General features: G+C 51.3%; 1 protein-coding gene across 4 annotated transcripts in view; it reads left to right on the top strand.

The window, feature by feature from the left end:
- Positions 1–319: 319 nt before the first annotated feature.
- The window catches only part of LRRC1 (leucine rich repeat containing 1), a 134,480-nt gene continuing 113,521 nt past the window's right edge, over positions 320–21,278 (top strand). For 2 of the 4 annotated variants that reach the window (XM_082414340.1, XM_082414342.1), the window contains exon 1: positions 320–637. In XM_082414340.1, the coding sequence (XP_082270466.1) occupies positions 434–637 (204 nt within the window). In that variant the 5' untranslated portion in view covers positions 320–433. Of the gene's footprint in view, positions 638–1,065; positions 1,416–21,278 lie in introns of those variants that run through there. The other 2 variants (XM_082414341.1, XM_082414339.1) reach the window with 2 other exon arrangements.

A 21,278-nucleotide genomic window follows, 5' to 3' on the forward strand; every position in this document is an offset into this window, starting at 1 on the left:
TCAGTTCAGGGTTCTGGTCCTAGTCCCTTGATACGAATCAGGGGCAAGGGAATGGTCATTATCACCCAGTAGTGAGCCTCCTGGGTCCTCCCCAGCTACTGCTTGGGCTGCAATCTACCGTTTGCAAGAGACTGGGTGTTGGTGCAGAAACGCAGGAGCCGGATGGAGGATGCTTAGCTGGCAGCCCCCACGCGACCTGTCCCACCTCTCCCGCTCCTCCCTCCTCACCTGTCCAGGCTAGTCGCCAGGGACCAACATCTGGGCAGGCTGGAACGGGCTCAGAAACTAATCTTTGCCAGCTCGTTTTTGTATGTGGGCTTCTGACGGGGTGCATCCACATCTGTGAGAATCTCGCAGACTCTCTGACGCCTATGCTGGTGGTTTGCGGAGAGGGATCTCCTATTACTGTGTACAGAGACGGTGATTACTGAGGATGCTACACAGCCTGCAGGCGGTGCCCGAGGACCAGGGGCAGGGCAGGGGCCGGGGTGCCATGCGGGGCCGGGGGCAGCCCGCTCACTTCGGGGGGTGTTGGAGCAGCGCGCTCGCAAGTGGCCAAGAAAGTCGCAGCCAGGGCGGTGGAGGCACCTCAAAACCACACGGAACCTTGGGACTCCGGCCGCCCACGGCGCGCAAGGTACGCTTCGGGGCGGTCCCGCCTGACCCCGGAAGGGAAAGTGGTTTTGGGGAAGGGGAGCGAGGAGAGCGAGTTAAGTAAAAGTAAAAACAAAGTTATTCTGCTACCCCCGGGCTGCTTCGCCCCTGCCTCCTCTTTGCCCCGGGCTCCTTCAGAGGAGCTCCCTCCGATGCCGCGACACTCCCTGGGTCCCAGCCTGAGTAGGGGGACCGCGAGCGCCTGACCGCTGCTACCCCGACCCTCCGGATCCAGGTCGCCGCGAAAACCCGGAGCGGAGCATCCCTCGGGCGGGAGCCGCCCTGGGCGCGAGCCCACTGGCGCGCATGCTCAGTCGTGCGGCGGCGGCGAGTAGGAAGCTCAGCGCGGCGCTGGCGGCTGCGGCGCGGCCGGAGGGTGGGAGGGGCGCAGCGGCGGGCGGGCGGGGGCGCGGGGCTGGGGGGGGGTTGCTCTCGCCCGAGGTTCCTGGGCGCTTTTGGGAGCGTGGAGCCCGGCGCGAGGTGTGAGCGAGCACTGGGGCCAACGAGCGCGGGGTGGGCGGCGGGCGGAGCGCAGCCGCCGGGCGGGCGGAGCGGGCGGGGAGCCTGGGTCTCCGCGGCTCGGGACCCGGCGGCGGGCGGCGATGTTCCACTGCATCCCCCTGTGGCGGTGCAACCGTCATGTGGAGACCATCGACAAGCGCCACTGCTCGCTGGTCTACGTCCCCGAGGAGATCTACCGCTACGCCCGCAGCCTGGAGGAGCTGCTGCTGGACGCCAACCAGCTCCGCGAGCTGCCGGAGGTGAGTGTCCAGCCTCACCTGCGCGCCGCGCTGGGGGAGCGCGGCCGGGCCCCGCCAGCCTCGCCCCCTCCTCTTCCCCCCACCCCGTCCCCTCCTCTCCCCTCCCCTCCCCTCTCGCCCCCTCTTCCACCTCGGGACCCGGCAGGCAGGTCCCGCGGGAACCACGTCTACGTTCATTCACCTGCTTCTTCCTCCCATACTCCTCCCCCTCCTCCTCCCCCTCTCGAAAAGTTCCTTTTCTTTCTATACAAAGCGACTTGCTATTTTCTGAGTAGTCGCTGTAGCTTGTGCAGTTGGGAAAACGTTCTGTGCCGATATGTAGTTTATATACATATCTAGGTACTAGCGCCCGCCACTTGTGACCGGGCAGGTGAGGAGCCAGGTGGCCGGGGCCGTTCCCGGCTGGAAGGACCGAGCGCGGCATTCGGCTCTCGGGGCGGTCTCCTTGTCTCGCATTCCCCGATCGCTGGCCGGGGCGCCTTTTCCCTTCGGCCTGGACTGGGCCGGGAGGAGGTGGGCAGCGCGCTAGCAAGCCGCGCTATCTCGGCATCTTCCGAAGAATGTGCTCCGGGCCTTATCGCGGGTGGGCCGTGCCGGGAAGAGCCGTAGCTGCCCGGGCTCCGGGACCGGCCGTGGGGGGCGGGGCAGGAGGCGGGCTGCTCCCGCGGAGCTGTGGGCAAGTGCCCTGGTGCCCTGCCTGCGTGGACCTGTTGCGTGGAAGGAGCCGCGGTGAACGTCAGCAGAGGCTCTGCCGGGTGGGCCAGCCTTGCAGCCGCCGCTCCCAGAGCGGCCAGGTTCAGCCTGCTGACTTCTGCCCTTGCAGTGATGAGTTACCTCTTCCGAGTTGTTTATGTAAATTAATCACCCTGCCGCGGCCAGACTTGTCTAGCGACACATGCTGATTGTGCTTTAATGGAGGGTCGGGTACTGCGAACTTTTACCCTTCGAGCTTGCCCGGGGAACTTAGTTTGAGTAAGCCTGAAGGAGGAAGGTAGCCCAAATCTAGGGCTGTGCAGGAAGTCGGGGCAGTTAATCCGAAGGTGTGCAGGAAGTAGGGAGGCTGCTGGCAGGCGAGAGAGGACCTGAAGGCCCGAGCGTTGGAACTCAGATGTCTTGCTGGACCCTTTGTTAACGCAAAGCCAAGACGTGGTCACAGAAACGCTCACGAGTCAAATGTTCTGGCATGTTAGAATGACCCGATTTGTCCTCCAGCCCGATAGAGTGTTTTAAACAGCAGAACTGTGTTTTTCTCAACATTTCAAGTGTTGTTATTCTTCTTGGATTAACTTTCCTTGGTCTGCGTAGAATTGATTGGATGGTTTGCTGTGTGCAATGCGGGGGGGGGTGGGGAGGCGATGATTATCCTCACTGGGATCTTTGCAAAGCCCCCCAGGCTTTATTTAGCTTAGAAGCAGAAAAGCCATCCAGTTCCCTCCGGCATTTATTATTTTGCGGGCATTTTCAAACACATGGTTTTATCTGGCGTTTAGCTTCCTTAAATTTGACTTAAAAGTCATGAGCTCACTTACTGCTTTAAGTTATAATAAGTTTTAGGCATTGCTACTGCCAGGAATATAGAATACTGTATGTAATTTAATACTTTTCAAGGGCTTCAGCATGAAGTTATTAAAGCTTGAGTGAAAAGCTGTTGGACTAGAAATGTTTCAGTGCTCTTTGTGGTGTTTTTGTTTGTTTGTTTTCTTTTGTAGAGCTGGAAGATTTCCTGTGACTGGATTGGCTTTTCACTCCCTTCTGCAAAGTTTGTGGGTTTTTCTGTAATATTGGGGGATTCAGCTTGGTATGGGAAATTGTGGGGTTTGGATGTGTCAGGTATTTCTACTGATTCTAAATGGAAACTTCTCAGAAGCTCAAAATACAGTCTGATAACCCTCAGTAAATATGATAATAAACAAGCTTTTCAAAGGCTAGAAGTGGTCTTGCATATGGGTAATTGCTCTTACACTCTTAAAGTAGTTTCATAGTTTTCAAGTTGTGTAAAATCTCTTTCTCCCTGACTTTTTGTGTGCCTGGGTGTGTACAAGCCAGACTCCAGCAACCGCCTTCAAAACACGGATGTTTCATTCACAGTCTTTGCTTGGGCATCCGTTGTCTCCCGTCTGAGTTCTGCATAACTCATTACCGCTGCTCACTGCAGTCCTGGCCCCCTCCCCCAGCCCCTGTCTTCTTACCTGCCATGTCACCAGTGGGTCTCTTCTGCGGACAAACCTCCAAGGTCCTCGTGGTGGTGGCCATACCTGCATTATGTTCTCGTCTCCGCGATTCATTTGCAGCCAAAGGGGAAGCCTGCATCCCCCAACCCCAATAGCAAAAGTACACATGCTCCCCAGCCTTCAGCACTGAGAAAAGCATCTCCTCTCCCTGAAAGTCTGCAGCCTCTGATTTGCTCCAATCCCCTTGTTTTCCACATTGAGACTCAGGATTGAAGTGACTTTCAGGGCTGTCCAGCTGGTGTGATGCAGTTGCTATGGCCGGCCCCTGCCCGCCCCCCCACCCCCCCCCAGCTCTCCCCTTTCATGCATCTGCCAACTGAGCAGGAATCTGGACTATTGGGCTTCTCACCTCCATCAGACCCTCAGTTGTTTAGCCCCTCCTGGTTTACCCCTGTCATGAAAGCTTGGCCTCAATAGAGCCTTTATTGACCCTCCAGGATTTGCTAGTTGTGGGGGATACAGAGATTAAAGAAGGTTTAATCAGCAGCTTTGTGGGGAGACAGTGACTTTAGTACAGGTGTGGTGGGTGTGGTTGGAGCGGCACTGCAGTTATCAGACGCCACTGTGGTTACTGACCTAATCTGCCGACCTTTTGCTGAACCCACATCACCGTCCTCAGCAGTGGCCCCACCCTGTGAGCCTCTCATGGTTGCAGGGGACTTAGAGCCCTCACCTTTGGCCTCACCACCCCTTCCCATCCTCCAGCTGGTCCCCTCCCCCAGCCCCATCCCTTTGGAGTGTGTGTTAACAGAGACACCTCGAGGTGCCCCTTTGGGAGCACGAGCTCGGCGTCCAGTGGGTCCTGCTGAGTAAACCCCTGTTTATCTGTTGAATGAAGGCTGCTGAGTCTGATGCAGATCTTTCTCCTCTGCTGCTTTCTTGTCCCTTGAAGCTCATCACTGCTCCAACATCTGTCTTTCTCTAATTGAGTCAGAGAATAATCCAGGTCTTCAGAAGTGAAGGTCATCCACCTGGTGCGGTTGTTTTGTCTTCCTCTCCTGCCTTCCTCTCTGTGTTCCTGATGACATCAGTTTTCCCCTCAATGTGCACGATGCTCAGATACCTTCAAACATGTGTTTGCTGTGGTCTCTCTAGACCATTGCAGGGCCTGGTCTACTAGGCAGCAGACACTTGGAGTGAATGCTCTCAAGCCTCTCTAGGTTAAAAAGTTGAGTTTCATCCTGTCACCTCCTCTTAGAGTTCAGTCAGTCCTTCCGTGATTGCCAGATGACATTATCTCAGATACCTGCCCCTGCCCTTCCTTCTTTCTCGTATCCTGCTTTTTTTTTTTCCCTAGCCCTTAGAACGTTCATCACCCCCTGACTCCAGACTGTGTCCTTGCTTGCTCGTTCTTTGTCTCCTCAGCCAGAACTTAAGCTCCATGCCAGCAGGGGGGTTTTTGTCTGTGGCTGAACCTAGGACAGTATCTGGGGCACAGAGGGCATGCCTGTTGCCTGGATGAGTCCTTACATGCTGTCACGGGGAGACAGCCCTGTTTCTTCGCCATCGTGATTGCCTGTCCCACACCTGACTTGTACTGTGCACTGGTCTATTGGAATAAGTAAAGACACAGATGTTCAGAATTCAGTGGTCCTGTCCTACCTGTCTTTGTTCTCCATCTCTTCTATGCTGGACGCTTTTTTATTTCGGCCGTGTGTGAGGCTTGTGGGATCTTAGTTCCCCAACCAGGGATTGAATCTGGGCCCCCGGCAGTGAAAGCACCAAATCCTAACCTCTGGACCACCAGGGAATTCCCTTGTGCTGGACACTTTTTTTTTTTTTTTTAATTTTTATTTATTTATGGCTGTGTTGGGTCTTCGTTTCTGTGCGAGGGCTTTCTCTACTTGTGGCAAGCGGGGGCCACTCTTCATCGCGGTGCGCGGGCCTCTCACTATCGCAGCCTCTCTTGCTGCGGAGCACAGGCTCCAGACGCGCAGGCTCAGTGATTGTGGCTCACGGGCCCAGTTGCTCCGCGGCACGTGGGATCCTCCCAGACCAGGGCTCGAACCCGTGTCCCCTGCATCGGCATGCAGACTCTCAACCACTGCGCCACCAGGGAAGCCCTTGTGCTGGACACTTTTGACCGCCTTGTTTTTTTGAAATAATCTTCATGCATTGTAAACATAATTCCTGTGTAACGAGACTTCAACTTCTTCACCTGTGATCTGTTGAGAGGATATCCATCCCCACTTGGAATAAGTCCCTTTTGTCTTAAACCCACCGTGTTTCAGTTTAGGTCTGGCCCCCTGCACTGGCTTCTCTCCCCAGCAGTTCCATTTCTGGAGGCCGGGCCAGCCGTTCTTCCTGGCTCACAGGTTCAGGGACTTACGTTCTTGTCTCTGTCCCTCCTGTCACTAGGTCCTGTCATTTCTTCCTTGAGAATGCCACCTTCCCTCTGCGTCTCTCTCTCCCCCAGCTGGTTTCCCCTGGATCCCTGCTGTGCGTGGCTGGCCGTCCTCTGCAGAGGCTCTCAGGGCTGGTCTGGAAGGAGCAGGGGGCAAGGCTGCTGGCATCAGTTCAGGTGCTGCTCCATCACTTTCATTCTTTCTTCAAGCCTCGGTTTCCTCACATGTCACAGTAGCACCTACTTTATACGGTGGTTCTTGGGATTGAAGAGAGAATGCACTCAGAGCACTTACAGTTAGGTCTGCGATGTCTAAGGTCTTTCTGGATACTATGGCAAGATGCTTTTATTAGGAAACAATGTTTTTTTCCCCATATAACAAATTTATAATATTTATACAGTTCCCCAATTCTTTCACCAAAATATAATATTTTCTTGATTTTTGAGGAAACAATGTGTTTTAAACTAGAGTTTAAAGACATTTTCCTGGGAATTTGCAAGTTATTTTTTAAAACCAAAAGTAAATTTTTAATATTCTTTTCAATAATAATTAAAAAAATCATAGATTCTGTAACATCCAGATGACCTTCCAAATGAGGCACGTCATAAAGATTTCCTGCCAGTGTTAGATCGCGCACCCCTTTGATTGTCTGTAGCGAAGGGGAAAGGACAGATGTGGACTTGTCGCAGAAATTGTGTTTTTGGGTCAGATGCGGGCTGGAAGTTCATGAACAAAGGTTTCACGACAGTCCGTTAGAGAAGAGCGGTGGCTGGCTGGCTGAGGGGATCCCAGCCCCGTGGTGGTAGAGCCACACAGTTGCCAGGAACTCGCTCCAGGTAGTCTTGTACTTAACACACTGTGAGCATTCGAGCACACGGAACAAAATTGCATCATTGTCATACGTCATGTTCAGTGAAAGCTGAGCTCTTTTATTGGTTTTTATCCAAGTTTTACATTGTCTCACCTTACAGTTTTATAAGGGCTAAAGCATATGAAGCTTTATATTTGGACAGACTTAAGTAGCATTATAATGAAAATAATTTAAGGCAAAGCCCAGGAGGAAGGGCGTCCAAGAGAGCACTTGCCCCTTAGAGCCGTGACCTGCACGTTTCTCAAGTTAGGGAAACTAACTTCAGTTCTGCTTTCTCAGAGAGCCTGCTGCTGTTACACAGTTTAGCTCTTGGTTGTTTTCCTGTTCTGTTCTGTGTTAGTCCAGTGCCCCTCCCTCATCTCCTGCTCCCTCTCCCCCCCACCCCCACTTTACAGGTGAGGAAACTGAGGCCTGGGGAAGATGTCATTTGCCCCAGGTTAGTGGACGTTGGAGTGTCTTTGATTAACTTTGAGCATCTGCTACTTATTAATAATATTCTACTAGATGCCACTTTCTGAGATTTTACTGAGCTCCAAACATTGCGTTAAGTTCTCTCTAGAAATTATTTCCCTTAAATGGAATCACCACTCACTTTAGCCCTTATAATTCCAGTTTTGCCAGTGTGGGCACCGAGACTTACTTAGGGAGTTGTTTCGGAGGCTCGTGTAAGGAACTTGGCCAAGGTCAGCTGTGGAGCCAGGGCGTGCCTCCAGCTCCGTGTCACTTGCCCCTGGGGACAGGGCCTGGCCCTGTGACAGCTCTGAGGCATCTCCCTCTTTGGGGAGCTGAGGGAAGACTTCAGAGGGGGTGACATTCACGTTAGAAGGAAGGAAAAACCTGTCGTGGTCGCCAAAGCCCGTCCTTGCCAGGTGGCTCGAGCGAGGCTGCCCAAGTGGTCGCGGGACTGGAGAGGGGCCAGGCCGGGTCTGGACGGTGTATCAGGAGAGGCGCCGCACAGGTGGACCTCTCTTCTGGGAAGGTGGTCCTGGGACGAGCAGAGGATGCTGTCAGGAGCTGCTGTGGTGGTCTGGGTGGGAGGAAACCATTTGGCACCTGTGGGGTGGGCAAGGTGGGATGGATCATGTCATCAAGGACGTTCAGGCGGGGGGTTTCCTGCCCTCTGGTCCAGCACCGTTTCTCCTCTTCCCCCTGCCGTGTTGTGCTGACTGCCTGAGGCCCTTCATCAGGGCTCGGGGTACACTAAACACAAAGCGTTTACCTCCTTGTTGTGGATACATTTTCCGCGATTGTGGGGCATGTCGGCATTGAACTTGTAAATTGCTCGCTAAGCTGTGTATGTAGGCATTGGCTTAGGGGAGAGATGGACAGCCAGAGGTGCTGGGGGTGGGAAGAGTTTGTTTTTTTTTTTTTGGTTTCAGTTGAATTGGGTCATCAAGTTGATAAAATTGCAGCCATAGTAACACTGGAGATCCTGTGGGTTCTTTTTTCCCAAGTAACATGAGTATGTGCTATGTGTGTACCGGACCACGGACCTCAGTTTCCTCTGTCCTCTGCTGATGCTTTAAAACACTGATGCTTGGAGCCTTTTGATTTCCAAAGTCACTTGAAGTCAACTTGTTGCTGAAATCTTTCAAACAAAATTGCTCAATTCTTTGAGAAAAAGTAAAACTATTCACTTAATAAACCTTTCCTAGAGTTGAGAAAGTTGAGTCATGCTGGTAACAGCAAAATGAACCCATTTCCCCAGCCCCCCTCCCCTCTTCCCAGGGGCTTCCAGAGAGAAGGGGCCACTTCGGCCCCTCCTCACAGCTTCTGGACCGTTATCCTCTCTGCCAAAAATTGCAGCTTCTGTAACTCTGATACTTGGGTACTTGGGATTTCCTTAAAAAGGACCCTTTACACAGGCTTGAAATTTGGGGGGTAAAGCATAGCTGATATTTACACAAGAGGGTCAGAAATAGCAGTGTAAACATTTCTCAGCAGCGATGACAAAAATCCCAACCATGGTCTTGCCGAGCCATGAACGGAGGCGTTGGGCTCTTCTGGGTGTGGATCCAGTGAGGCTGCAGGCTTCTCTCTTTGCTCACAGAAGTCTAAAGGAAGTTTGCCTATTTTAGGATTTTCCCCGGAACACGGGGCTAGATGTTTGTCCTCCACTTCATGGGATAGTTATGAGGGGCGATGAGATCATGGGCCAGATCTTAGTAAATGCACAGGAGAAACTGCTGGATGTCCATTTACTTTCTCTTGGGTATTATTTAGTGGACAGGGATGGTAATTTCCTATTGCATGTGGTAATTTAGAAGATCTAATCGAGTGTGTGTGTGTGTGTATGTGTATGTGCCTGTAGTGTAAAATACTTTGAATTTCTAGAAGTAAGATGGAATACTAATTTTTTTTTTTTTTTGCTTATCACTGTTTGGAAGAATTTCCTTATCTAGGCTGTAACTACTAGATTCCAGAGAATTTGACTCAGTTGGGAGACATTTGGCATTTCTGTTTCCGAGAACCACAAGGCATAGATTTGTCATGTGGTGGGTGGAAGGTGGTACACCTAATTGCAGTGTGTTCAAGACTGATTCCTGGATAGCGTGGCCTCTCCACCCTGACCGCTCTGGTCACCTTTCTTTCCACAATCCACACCCACTTCTGGGGGAAAGATAGTCGGAGGGACTATCAGCTGACTTGTGGTGGACGTGGGGAGCTTGAGTCAGATGAGCAGCTGTGAAGCCCAGAAAGGAGCTGCCAAACCTCTGAGGACGTGACCTGGGCTCTGACTGCCTGACCTGATGTAGAAGATACTGTGACTTGGGCTCTGACTGCCTGACCTGATGTAGAAGATACTGTGACTTGGGCTCTGACTGCCTGACCTGATGTAGAAGATACTGTGACTTGGGCTCTGACTGCCTGACCTGATGTAGAAGATACTGTGACTTGGGCTCTGACTGCCTGACCTGATGTAGAAGATACTGTGACTTGGGCTCTGACCGCCTGACCTGATGTGGAAGATACTGAGGCCTCTGAGGCTCATGCTGTTAGTGCAACCTGCCTGAATTTGACTATGATGTGGCCTTGTTTTGTCTTGTTATTATGTGTTGGATGCGCAGAAGAATTCAAAGAATAAAAAATGTGACATTTTCCTTGATTCCCTCCAAGTGATACCAGACATGAACAATTTTAGAACGTATCTTTATAGACTTTTCCTCTTCACATACCACCATATATTTATCATTGTTAAAAGGAAAAGAGGACTCCTATATAAATTACTTCTATATAAGTTACTATATAACTTGTTTCACCACTTGCTGTTTTGTACTTAACTCCGTATCCTGGATGTCTTCTGTGTCAGTATGTATAGATGTATGTTAACATCAGTGCTGGTGCTGTAGGTTCCCTTATATAGGATATGCCATGATTTATTTATTTCACCATTCTCCTATCACTGGACATCTAAATCGTTCCAAATTTTTGCAGCGATGAACTACGCTAGATTGAATGTTCTTGTTCATATTACTTTGTACACATATGCAAACGTTTCTTTGCATGGGTTCAAGGCGCATAATCACAGGATGAAAGGGTACATACTTTACAAATTTCAGTAGATGTTGCTAGCTTGTGAAAGATGATTATTTTTTAAATCCGAGTTGGATGGAGGCCTAGTGATAGGAGACATCTACCCACCTTACAGCTAAAGAAGTGCAAGACGAGTGAGGTAAAGTGATGGATCAGAGCAAAATGAACATGTGGGCGGTCCTCTCCCACTCCTGGCTCCAGGTCCTGTGCTCTTTCTGGGGGCTGGAGAAATAGGCGGGGAGACGGGTTCTGTCATCTCTGCCCCCTCTCTCCTCGACTGGGGCTGTCTCCCAGAGACCTGGGAAGACCCTTGGGTGGGCTTCCGTCAATCCGATATTCGTTCCGGCTCTTTGGAAGACTGACATCTAATGCTTGCATTCAGGCGGCTTATGCTGTTTAGTCGGGCAGAGAGGTTGGCGTCACGGAATTCCTAATGTGGGTTGATTTGGTTTCTGGAGCAGGAGGGCAGGGCAGCGTGCAGGGTGTGGGGGGCCGGTCAGCCCCTCCCTCCGTCCCTTCTACTGATGTGTTGCTTCTGGCCTGGATCTCTTGCTTGTCGGGAAAGTGTGTAGCGTGGTTAGGAGATCGACCCCTTAGCTGTGACACCTGGGACAAGTAACTGAGCCTCACTGGGCCTCAGTTCGCTCATCTGTTAAAAGGTACTAATAGACCCCACCTCATGTGTGTGAAGAGTAAATGGGTTACTATGTGTGCTGTGAACAGTGTCTGTTACATAGGCAGCACCCAGTCAAATCTGCTGGTTGTTGTCATCGTTCTTGGCTGTTTTGTGAGAGAGGATTCAAACTCTTTCGTCCTGTCTTCTTCAAATCCTGTCTCAGTTCTTGGCGGGAGAGATCTTTCTAAAACACAGATGTGATGGGTGACTTCCTGCTGCAGTGGCTCCTCGCCTGCAGGATACAGCCTGGCTCTTCTACCTTATCTCCCATCTCTTCCCTGCTTGAACCTTGCGTTTCAGCAGCACTTAGCTGCCCTTGGTTACCAGTCTTTTCATGCCTCAGAGTCTTCATTTTTGTGCTCTGTCTCCTGGGAGTTCCTCTTTGTTGGCTTCTTTGTCTGCCTCCCTGCTGGTCATCCCGTGGGACACAGCTCAGGCGATCATGTTCCTCTGGGAACACTTCCCTTCCCTCTTCTCCGGTTTCTGGGGACACCTGTGTCCTTACTGTTACCTCTTTGAAATGATCTCTGTCCCCCATCGAAGCCACAACACACCTTTTCTTCTTTGCTTTCCTGCTGCGTCACAGAGCAGACATTGAAGACATATTCGAGCAGCATTCTTGGGGACGTTTTCAGCCCTTTTGGCAAGTGGATTTAGAAATGGGTTGGGGGCAGACTGTAAGTCGAGCTTACCGATTACTCCATGAAGAGCCGGGCTCTCTGCCATCCTTGCTTGTATGGATGGCGTCATGGTGGTGGCACTGGTCTTGCAGTTGGATAGCCCTGGGCTTGTGTCCGTGCTCTGACTGACACTAGCACTGACCTTGGGCAATTCACATAATCTCTCGAGCCTCAGTTTCCTTATTTGTCTTGAAGAGGTGGTGTTAGTGATGTTCAAGGTCTCTTTGAGTTCTGACCTCCCTGGATGCTAATTTTATGACATTTTATGACTCGATGCCACAGTGCTAACCTGAGGGGAGTGGTCCCCACTTGTGCACGTGACCCGTGAGGTTGCTCAGTGAGGTTTAGTAGAACCACAAGTCCAGGCTTAATCATTATAATCAAGGATTTGATAATAAGGAGAAGCTGTTCCAAACGCTTACCCTCCTGTGGTCAGTTGTTGATTCCCGGAACCAATTAAGGGAAAAAGATCAGCAGATTTTCTTTGGTTAAAACACACACACACACACAGACACACACACACACAGACACACAGACACACAGACACACACACACACACACCCCAACAACCTTTGAACACTGAATTTTTTTCCCCTGTGTCAGTTGCATTCTCCCAGCTTTTAGAAGTGAGGTAAAATAGGCAACTTGGCTGGGGCTTTTTGTCTCCTTTTTAAATTAACTCAAGCAGAGTTCAGAGGCGGTTGTTTGAAAGTTCACTCTGGGTTGATTTGAGCACCCGAGAGACTGTATTTTGGGAAACCTAATTTGGGGACTGATGATTAAGGAATAGCTATGGGTTAAAATCAGACTGAGGTGGCTTTTCGAGGAGTATATTAGGATCAAAAGCTACAGCCTTCTACTCTTCTGCTGAAATTTGCTTTCCTGACTAGATGTTGGTGTCAGGCTTCCCAGGCAGTGTGATTCAGGAGTGGGGGTTTGGGGGTGTCGATCTCTGCTGGGTCCTGGCAGACCCTCCCTCCCCCTTCCCCTATGCACCCTGCCTCTTTACTGAGTGCCGGCTGTGCTACAGGCATCCTTTCGTCTGGCAAGGTGGCTATCTTGCCTTGTCCTAACGGAGCTTCCATTCCAGGTAAGGGAGACCGCTGGTAAATGGATAAGCAAATAAGAATTTCAGATAGTGATCAGAGCTATAAAGCAAACCAAATGGGGAAATGTGGTTGAGAGCCATGGAGAGGTTTCTGTTTACTCCGAGAATACCTCTCCCAGGAGGTGACCCTTGCCCTGATGCGGTGAGGCAGCTGTGTGAACAGTGCAGAGCTCCTTGCAAAGGCTCGGGATGAGTCTGGGGTGTTTGTGGGCAGAACGAAGGTCAGTGTGGCTGGTATGAGGTGAAGATGTTGGTGGGGTTAATGTATGTCAGAGCTCAGAGACCCCGGTGAGGAGTTTGGATTTTTTTTCACCAATTGAAAGTATGGCAGATCGTAAGCCTATAGATATCTGATTTGTGTTTTAGAAAGTTCACTCTGCTGGCAGGTGAGAGTTTAGTCTCGAGGGAGGAAGGGTTCACAGAGCAGAGAGACCTGGAGAACTGATGGGGACTTGGACCGGGGTGGTAGCAGTGAGTGATGAGATTTGTCTTGGGGGTAAAGTCAACAGGACCTGCTGATGTATTGGATGTACGTTTTTGGGTTTCTCAACTGGGGCGCTGGCAGAGCCTTTACGGGGTTTGGGAGGACCAGGAAAGGGAGTATAGTGGCATAGGACCTGGTAAGTCCTTGAGTTGGGGTGTGGTGAAGTGTTTATGAGACCCAGAACTTAGGGGTGGAAGCCTGGGTATCGATAATTATAATAAAGACAGCAGACATTTTTTGAGCAATGTGCCCCGAGCTGTGCTTTGCCTAAACACTTCCCATGATGAACTCATTCAGTCCTCACAACAAACATAAATAGCTTTATTATCCTCTTGAGGACACCAGGACACGGAGAGATGACTTAACTTGCTAAAGTCACACAGCTAGTACGAGCAGAGCTGGGGGTCACACTGGGGCTGTCTGGTTCAAGAGCCAGTATTCCTAACCACTGGACCATCTTTCCTCAAGGTCACATGCACAGAGACCACGTCTTTGGCACCAAAAGCCACCTGATGGGCCTGGGGTTGCATCCACTCTGGGAAAGGGGACAGAGACACCTGTGCCCCCTGGGTTATTTTTGCATTGTTAAGAAAAAGAGCACTGAGCTGAAATATTTTAAAAATTAGGTCACCAAATATTAATGTGCTTATTCACGCATAATCTTTCAAAGAAGATTAGTGGCACCCATTTTTGGGGACTGGATTTTTTTTACCTTCAGGAGAGAAAATGAGTGCTGGTTTTATCCTAGGAGTGTCTCCATTATAATTCTGCTGCCAATGATTCAGCTATTATACATTGATCTCTGTTCTCAAAGCATGATATCAAGTGATTAGATGAGGCAAGTTATGAGTCTTGACTGTAAAGGTCAGAATCATAAAGAGGTTCTAATGTACTTTCTGGAAGTATACACATTCCAGTACTGCTACACATGGACGCTAATAAGGTTAGGTTAATAGAAGCTATGCATCTTATAGGAGATGCACCTTACCTAGTAGCATATGACAGTAATTCACCTACCTTGATTTGCGATAACTTGGTTCTATAATGGCAAGAGGCGGTAGGGGAAAGTGTCACGTTCTCTCTGATAATGGTGGTGATTCACTGAAGTTACACAGAGGCCAGGAGAAAGCAAGCCCTACCCCCACTCTTCAACCTCACCCATGCCCACCCCTCTTTAGAACTTACTGTTCAAAAAGAAAATCTGTCTCAAGATGTCTTTGTCAGGCAAATAGAGCAGGGGGTAATCGCTTGTGAGGTGTAGTTCCTGTAGTCTTTAAAAATTTCTATATTCTAAAATGTTTGATTTCGACATTCGGGTTTAGGTCCAAAGTAAGTCAGGTAACTTCTATGGTTTCAGGTCACTGGTCATTTCCCCTCATAGAGGGTTTCAGCCTTGAAGAAACAGGAGCGCCTTTGGAATATTCTTGACTGCTAGTAACAAACATCTCAACCTAAGATGCCTTAAGTGACAGAGGCACTTAGGGCCCTCACGTGTCAGGAGGCCCGAAGGAAAGTTAGGGTTGGTTTAGCAGGTCGGCAGTGCCGGGCACTGAGGGGACTCCTGAGTGACCTGCAGCTCCTCGTATGGTGGCACCCGGGGATGGGCATATGCAGAGTCACGGGTGGACCCTGGACTCTTTTTCTGGCCTCTAGTGGGAGGCAGGGAGGCAGGGAAGGTGAGGAGTAGGAATACGGGGCGGGGATGGGTGTGGCTGCAGTGCTCCTGAAAGGAGGAGGGGCAGAGACAGTGCCCGCCTGCTGGCCCTTGCAGATGCCCTCCTTTTGTGACGTCTCTCTAGTTTAACCCTGTGTCTTCTGCCAGAAACACAGGGACCGTCTGCTCAGGAAAAGTCTCCGGCAGGATTGATTTCTGTTCCAAGGTATTCTTAAGAAAAAGAAAAGCTTGGACATGTCGATGTTTTCCCTAGGTTTCCTTCTCACTATGTGTGAGAGAAGAAAAAATAAGTCAAGAAGATATTATAAAGATTAAATTACCAGATATACTTAATTTCTAAGTTGTTAAATTCTAACATGCTAAGTACTTTTTAGTACTTTCTGACTGTGGTCTTTAATGGTTAAATTTCTGTGACTCAGTGGTCTCGCGTCTTCCAGACCTCCGTGCCTGTCGGTCGCTGTGCGCTCCGCTCAGAAGCCTCTTCTCCAGGGCAGATGCTGCCTCCGCTGAGAAGCCCTCCCAGCTCTGCAGCCATACCCATGACCCCATGTCCCCGCCACAGTCCCTCTTGACTCACCTCTCTCCTTCTGTTCCTCAGGGTTAGACTTAGCTGTGCATCTGTTTGTTTCTCTCGGTTTGTCATCAGGGACTTGTTTTATGCATCTCTGTCTCAGGCAGTGGGGAACTCAGTGCTTTATTCACAGGAAATGTTCAAAAAATGTCTGTTGCATTGAGAAAATTTTTTATGGGGTAGCTGAGATACATAAACCCTCGGACATTTCCCTGTGGTGCCACAGTGTGGTGAGTTACTCCGAGGGGCCGGCGGTGCCGCAGCCCAGCCTCAGTCAAGTTCAGCCTGCGCCCGGCATCCCTGGAGGGACCCGCCGGCAGCCAGCGGGGCGTGTGGTGGGGCTTTGCTGTGCACTCGGGTGGGAGGCTGGGGCTGAGGCAGCACATCCTGCTGGTGCAGGGTCCAGGGAGAACACAGCATTGGTCCTGCTCAGGCCTGTGTCTTTGCAGAGGCGTGGATGAGGAGTGAGATGGCCAGGTGGTGCGGAAGGTCTGCCCACGTGCTGGACCGCCTGCCCTCGCCTTGGAAGAGCGGAGGGAAACCTCAGCTACGGTTTTGAAAACACCCAGTGGAGCTCTTTGCTGACCGCCTACTGTGTTTCAGACGCACAGCTAGGCACGTACACAAGATTTGCCTGGTCCTCAGGTCAGCCTTATGTGGGAGGGTTTTTAAAGGCCCCATTTTACAGATGAGAACACAGAAGCTGAGCCCTTGCCTGAGGTCACCCATGTGGGAAGCAACCTGGTGGGAAGTCCAGGTCCGGGGGCTCCAGAGGCCTTGCTTTTTCATGCCATGTTCTCATTTGGCAGAGCCAGGCCGGGGGCCCTGAGATCAACACGCAGCTCACGTGCACTGAAAGGCCAGTGCATTTATTAGGTACTGGGCGTGCAAAAGTGAGCAGTGGCATCTGACACCTGGGCACGTTGTGCCAAGCCTGTGGAGCTGGTGGCACAGGCTTCCTAGGGGTGGAGGGAGGGGTGTACAACCCAGCCACATTTATTTTTTTTTAATTTATTTTGAAAGGCCTCCTTGTTTATATTTTTTATTTTTAAAAAAAATGTATTTATTTATTTATTTACTTTTGGCTGTGTTGGGTCTTTGTTTCTGTGCGAGGGCTTTCTCTAATTGCGGCAAGTGGGGGCCACTCTTCATTGCGGTGCGCGGGCCTCTCACTATCGCGGCCTCTCTTGTTGGGAGCACAGGCTCCAGACGCGCAGGCTCAGCAGTTGTGGCTCACGGGCCCAGTTGCTCCGCGGCATGTGGGATCTTCCCAGACCAGGGCTCGAACCCGTGTCCCCTGCATTGGCAGGCAGATTCTCAACCACTGCGCCACCAGGGAAGCCCCCAGCCACATTTTTAAGGAGAGGGGTCAGGACAGCTGGAGCCCCGCTGTGAGTGGCTGTGAAAGCCAGGTTCAGGAGGCTGGTCCTTATTTTGTCGTGGAGGCATATCATCAGTGGAGTTTCAGTAAGCCCCGGGGCTCTGATCAGACTTGTGTGGAGACAGCTCAGTCTGTTGGCAGCTTGTGCGTGGATTTTCAGGGGAGCGGGACAGGGACAGGGGCAGGGGGGATACTTTGGAGGCAGACGGGGGCAGGGTTTGGTGACTGACTGGCTTGGAGGGTCTGGGCTCAAGGATAACAGCTGAGTTTTCAGCTTGAGGAACTGGGTACCACCCTCAGAATTTGAGGACCGAGGGGAAGGGTGCGTGTGGTTAATAAAAGATCAGGGCTGGGGGCTTCAGTATTCTCAGTGGAGGATGGGGTGGGGCACCTGCAAGGTGAGGGAGGAGGTGGTGGGGGTGGTCTCAGGGCATTCCTGGGTGGGTGTGAATTCCCGGGGGTGCCGTTGGCCTTCGTGGGTAGTTCTGTTTTCCTCCAGAAGGCTCAGCTCTACTGGCCTGGGATAGAGGAGGGTGGGGTGTGGGTGCCCCGTCCACCTGCGGGGGAGGCCGGCAGGATGAGAGGGTGTGAGGCCCCTGAGGTTTCTGATGCGTAAGGTTTGGGATGCTGTTTCGGTGGAGAGAGGGGGAGGCTCCCGCAAGGGGAGAGGGTCCAGGAGAAGCAGAGGTGGAGGTTGTGGGTGAGGTCCTGGCAGGTCTGGAATATCGGAGTCGAGGTGAGTGACGGGAAGCAGCTCGGAGCGGGGTCAGCGTTCCAGGGTGTGACCAGGTGAGGATGGTGACGCCCAGGGTGTGGCGGTCACTAACCTCAAGGAAGCCGGGGGGCTGCGAGGCTCGCCTGTCTCAGGATCAGCTGTGCAGGGGCAGGTGGGGGGCGTGGGATGGGGAGGTCTAGCCTGAGACAGGCCCGTGGGCAGGAGGCACCCACGCCCCATCTGGAGGGGATGCCCCCACCTGACCAACCCAAGGTGGGGATGAGGGCCTCCTGCTACTGCCTCACTCAGTGCTTTGTTTTTTCTTTTGCTGGAAAACAAGATTTTCTATGTGAAGTCTCCTGATTTCTCATTGTTGACCTCTTATTAAACAATTTAAAAACCACACCGTGTATCAAGTGCACAGGTTGGGTTTGGCTGGGCTCCTGTCATCCCCTCTGCTCTGCAGACACTAGGGCTTTGCAGGGGTGGGGGGGGTGACTGTGAGCTGGAGCCCACTGTCTCGGTAGCTCCGCGCCTTCCTGGGCATCTCCTTCTGTTTGGAGGATGGAGGTTTTAAAGATAAAGACCTAACTAGCTAATTAGTTTCCCAGTGGGAGCTAATAGGGGGGTGATAGTAATCTGAAGCCTTTGGCTCAAGCGAACCGCAGATCCTGATAAAAATGTGTGAGCAATCCTGCTCCTTTCCTCTGGACGGAGTGTCCCTCTTTGGCAATCCTGTTTCTTTTTCCTTTTTTGTAGTTTGCTTCTTGACTTGTCTTTCCTCTTTTGCTTCCTTACAGCATTTTCTTTCCTTACCCTTTTGCCCATCTCTTCTTTCCATATTTACTTTCTCCCCAGTTCATTTTCTCACAGAGTTCGGCTCAAGTTAGTTGGCTAAAGCAACGTGTAGATCAATTTTTTTGGGTGTTGATTCAGTAAGCTTTTATATTCTATTTTCTTAGTTTTCAAACTTGGCGAATGAGCTGTAACGTAGGCACGTGTGCATCCAAAGGCATGGTTTGCCCTTCAGATTAATCACCCTGCCGGTTTTACTCAAATTTCAAAAACACTGTTTATCCTCAGGCCACCCACACATACCTTTGACCATGCCTGGAGTTTGCAGGTCTTTGTTCCTTTGAAGGGACATTTGATGTTTGGGACAGGCTGGGACCAAGTCTAGAGAATAAGGTTATGGATCTGTCTGGGAAATACCGTAGTTCCCTGAAGCAGTGACCCGGGTCTTCTGTCTTGCTGGGTGGGGGGAGGGTCCGCAAGGTGGTCCCTGAGGTGGCTCCAGTGGGGAAGTGCCCAGACGTTGGAGCAGTGGCGCCTGTCTGGGGTCTGTGCCACTTCTCTGTTCCGTTTTCAGCCTGGCTGTGAACGCTTTGAGTCCAGACACACTGTATTTGTGAAGTGATGAACCGCTAAATTTTCCCCCTTCCAAAGACATTTTACTTAGACCTGGAGTCAGGTAACGAAGGTATGATTTCTCTTGGCCTTTGAAATACTTCAGTGGACTCTGAGACCGGTGTTACTGTCTTCGTGGGCCCTTTGGGCTCTAGGCTGTAGGTTGGGAGCCCCTGGGGTCTGGGCTCCCTCAGTGGGGACTGTAAAGAATGACGTGCATGTGGCCACACGCCGGCGCGGTTGGTTGGTGACCAGCACACGCACGAAGCAGGCTTGCGGCCGCGCCTCTCCTGCGTCTGCTGGGGACCAGGCTGCCTCCTCTGGCTGCTCCCGGGCAGGCACCACAGGGGTTCAGACTTGGTTCTTTATCAGAAGCACCTGCGGAGTTCTTTGGAAACCTATGGATTCCGGAGCTGCATTTCCAGAGATTCTGATGCATTATGTGCCCGGGGTGGGGCGGGGCACCCCAGGTGAGTGGTGCTGGGGGTCCCGCAGCCACACCCTGAGAAGCACGGGCGCGGTGGGCTTTGGGTCGAATGGGGCAGGTTCCTGCCCGGCCTCGTCTGTACTGGTTCCGTGGTCTCGCCAAGTTACTTCACCATCTTTGAGCCTCGTTCTCTGGTCCTTTTTGTTTGTTGATTTTTGTTTTGTTTAACTTTTTTTTAAACATCTTTATTGGAGTATAATTGCTTTACAATGGTGTGTTAGTTTCTGCTGTATAACAAAGTGAAGCAGCTATACATATTACATATATCCCCATATCCCCTCCCTCTTGCGTCTCCCTCCCACCCTCCCTATCCCACCCCTCTAGGTGGTCACAAAGCACCAGCTGATCTCCCTCTGCTATGCGGTTGCTTCCCACTAGCTATCTATTTTACATTTACATAGTGTATATATGTCCATGCCACTCTCTCTCATCCTTTAAGTGAGGCTGGTGATGCCATCCGGGGAGGGCGTTGTGAGGAGTGCAGTCCGTATACACAGGGCACCTGCTCTGCTTGGCACATGCCATGGTGCTCATCACCTGGGGTTGGAAGTCAAGGGTCTCCATCATACTCTGAACTTCTGGTGTATTTGTCAGAGGGAGTGGATAGCTGCTCTCTCCTCTGGCCTCGAGTCCCTTCCTCTGTGGGGCCCACGGATGATGGGCCCCCTGTCCTGTTGTCCCTGGTGTTTGTGGCTCAGCCTGTAGGTCCAGGTGTGCCATGGGGCCCTTAGTGGCCACAGCTTGAGATGTGCCCTTCTCTTGTTTTCTATTCTGCTCTCCCACTGGGCCCTTCCTCTCGCGTGCTTGCGCGTGTGCACACACGCATGTACACACACACATGCACGCACAGCTGAGCTGATCCCAAGGAGCTGTATCTGAGGCCTGGCTCAGGCCCAGTCCTCTCCCCCCAGGTCCCTGAAACATGGTGACAGTTGTCTGTGGGCCTGGCCTGCCAGGGGGACTCTGCAGCCTGTCAGAGCTGGCTTCTGCCTGCTGGGCCTTCAGGGAACTCAGGCTCCAGTTTTCAGGGACAGACCCGGGTTCTCTTCTCCCTCCCCTGCGTCCACAGGCTAGTGAAGCAGGCTCAACGCACAGACAGCCGTCTCCGTGAAACTTCGTCTCAGCCAACGTGACCTTGATCTTCCTGGAAGACAGGCAGGCCAGCTTTTACAAAATGTTTTGTTTTTATTGGTTTTTAATGCTAGCCCCAGAAAAGAATGCCTTGGTTTTGGCCCAGGTTGCTGTCAAAACAAAACCCTTCCCATATCCAGGATAGAAGCAGGTTTGCCGAGGACCCGAGCATGTTGCCGTTGAGTTTCCATCTCCCCTTTGTGACTTTTGAATAACTCCGCATTCTTTTCTCGCTAATCATTTAAAATCTTAACTGAAAGTTTGGCTTTCATAACGTGAGCTCTTTTGGCAAATGCATGAAGGTGTGTCTGATGTAATTCCAGTCTCAGAAGCAGTTTTTAAGTAAAAGAGGCTTTAATCTTCAATGCCTTTGTCACTGGGCTGTTCATTAGATATTTTGAGGATACAAATTACGGTGAGCACGGTATCAAAGGGCACATTTTTGTTTCTCGTTTGGTATATTTCCTCATTCTTGGCTTGCTAATTATATTCGGTATAATTTAGGCTTGGACGACAAAATAGATGTTGGGTCTGTGTTCGCTGATTGTTATATACTAATAGTTCTGC

This window comes from Balaenoptera physalus, assembly GCF_965194825.1.
Source record: "Balaenoptera physalus genome assembly, chromosome: 11".
NCBI classification, from domain to species: domain Eukaryota; kingdom Metazoa; phylum Chordata; class Mammalia; order Artiodactyla; family Balaenopteridae; genus Balaenoptera; species Balaenoptera physalus.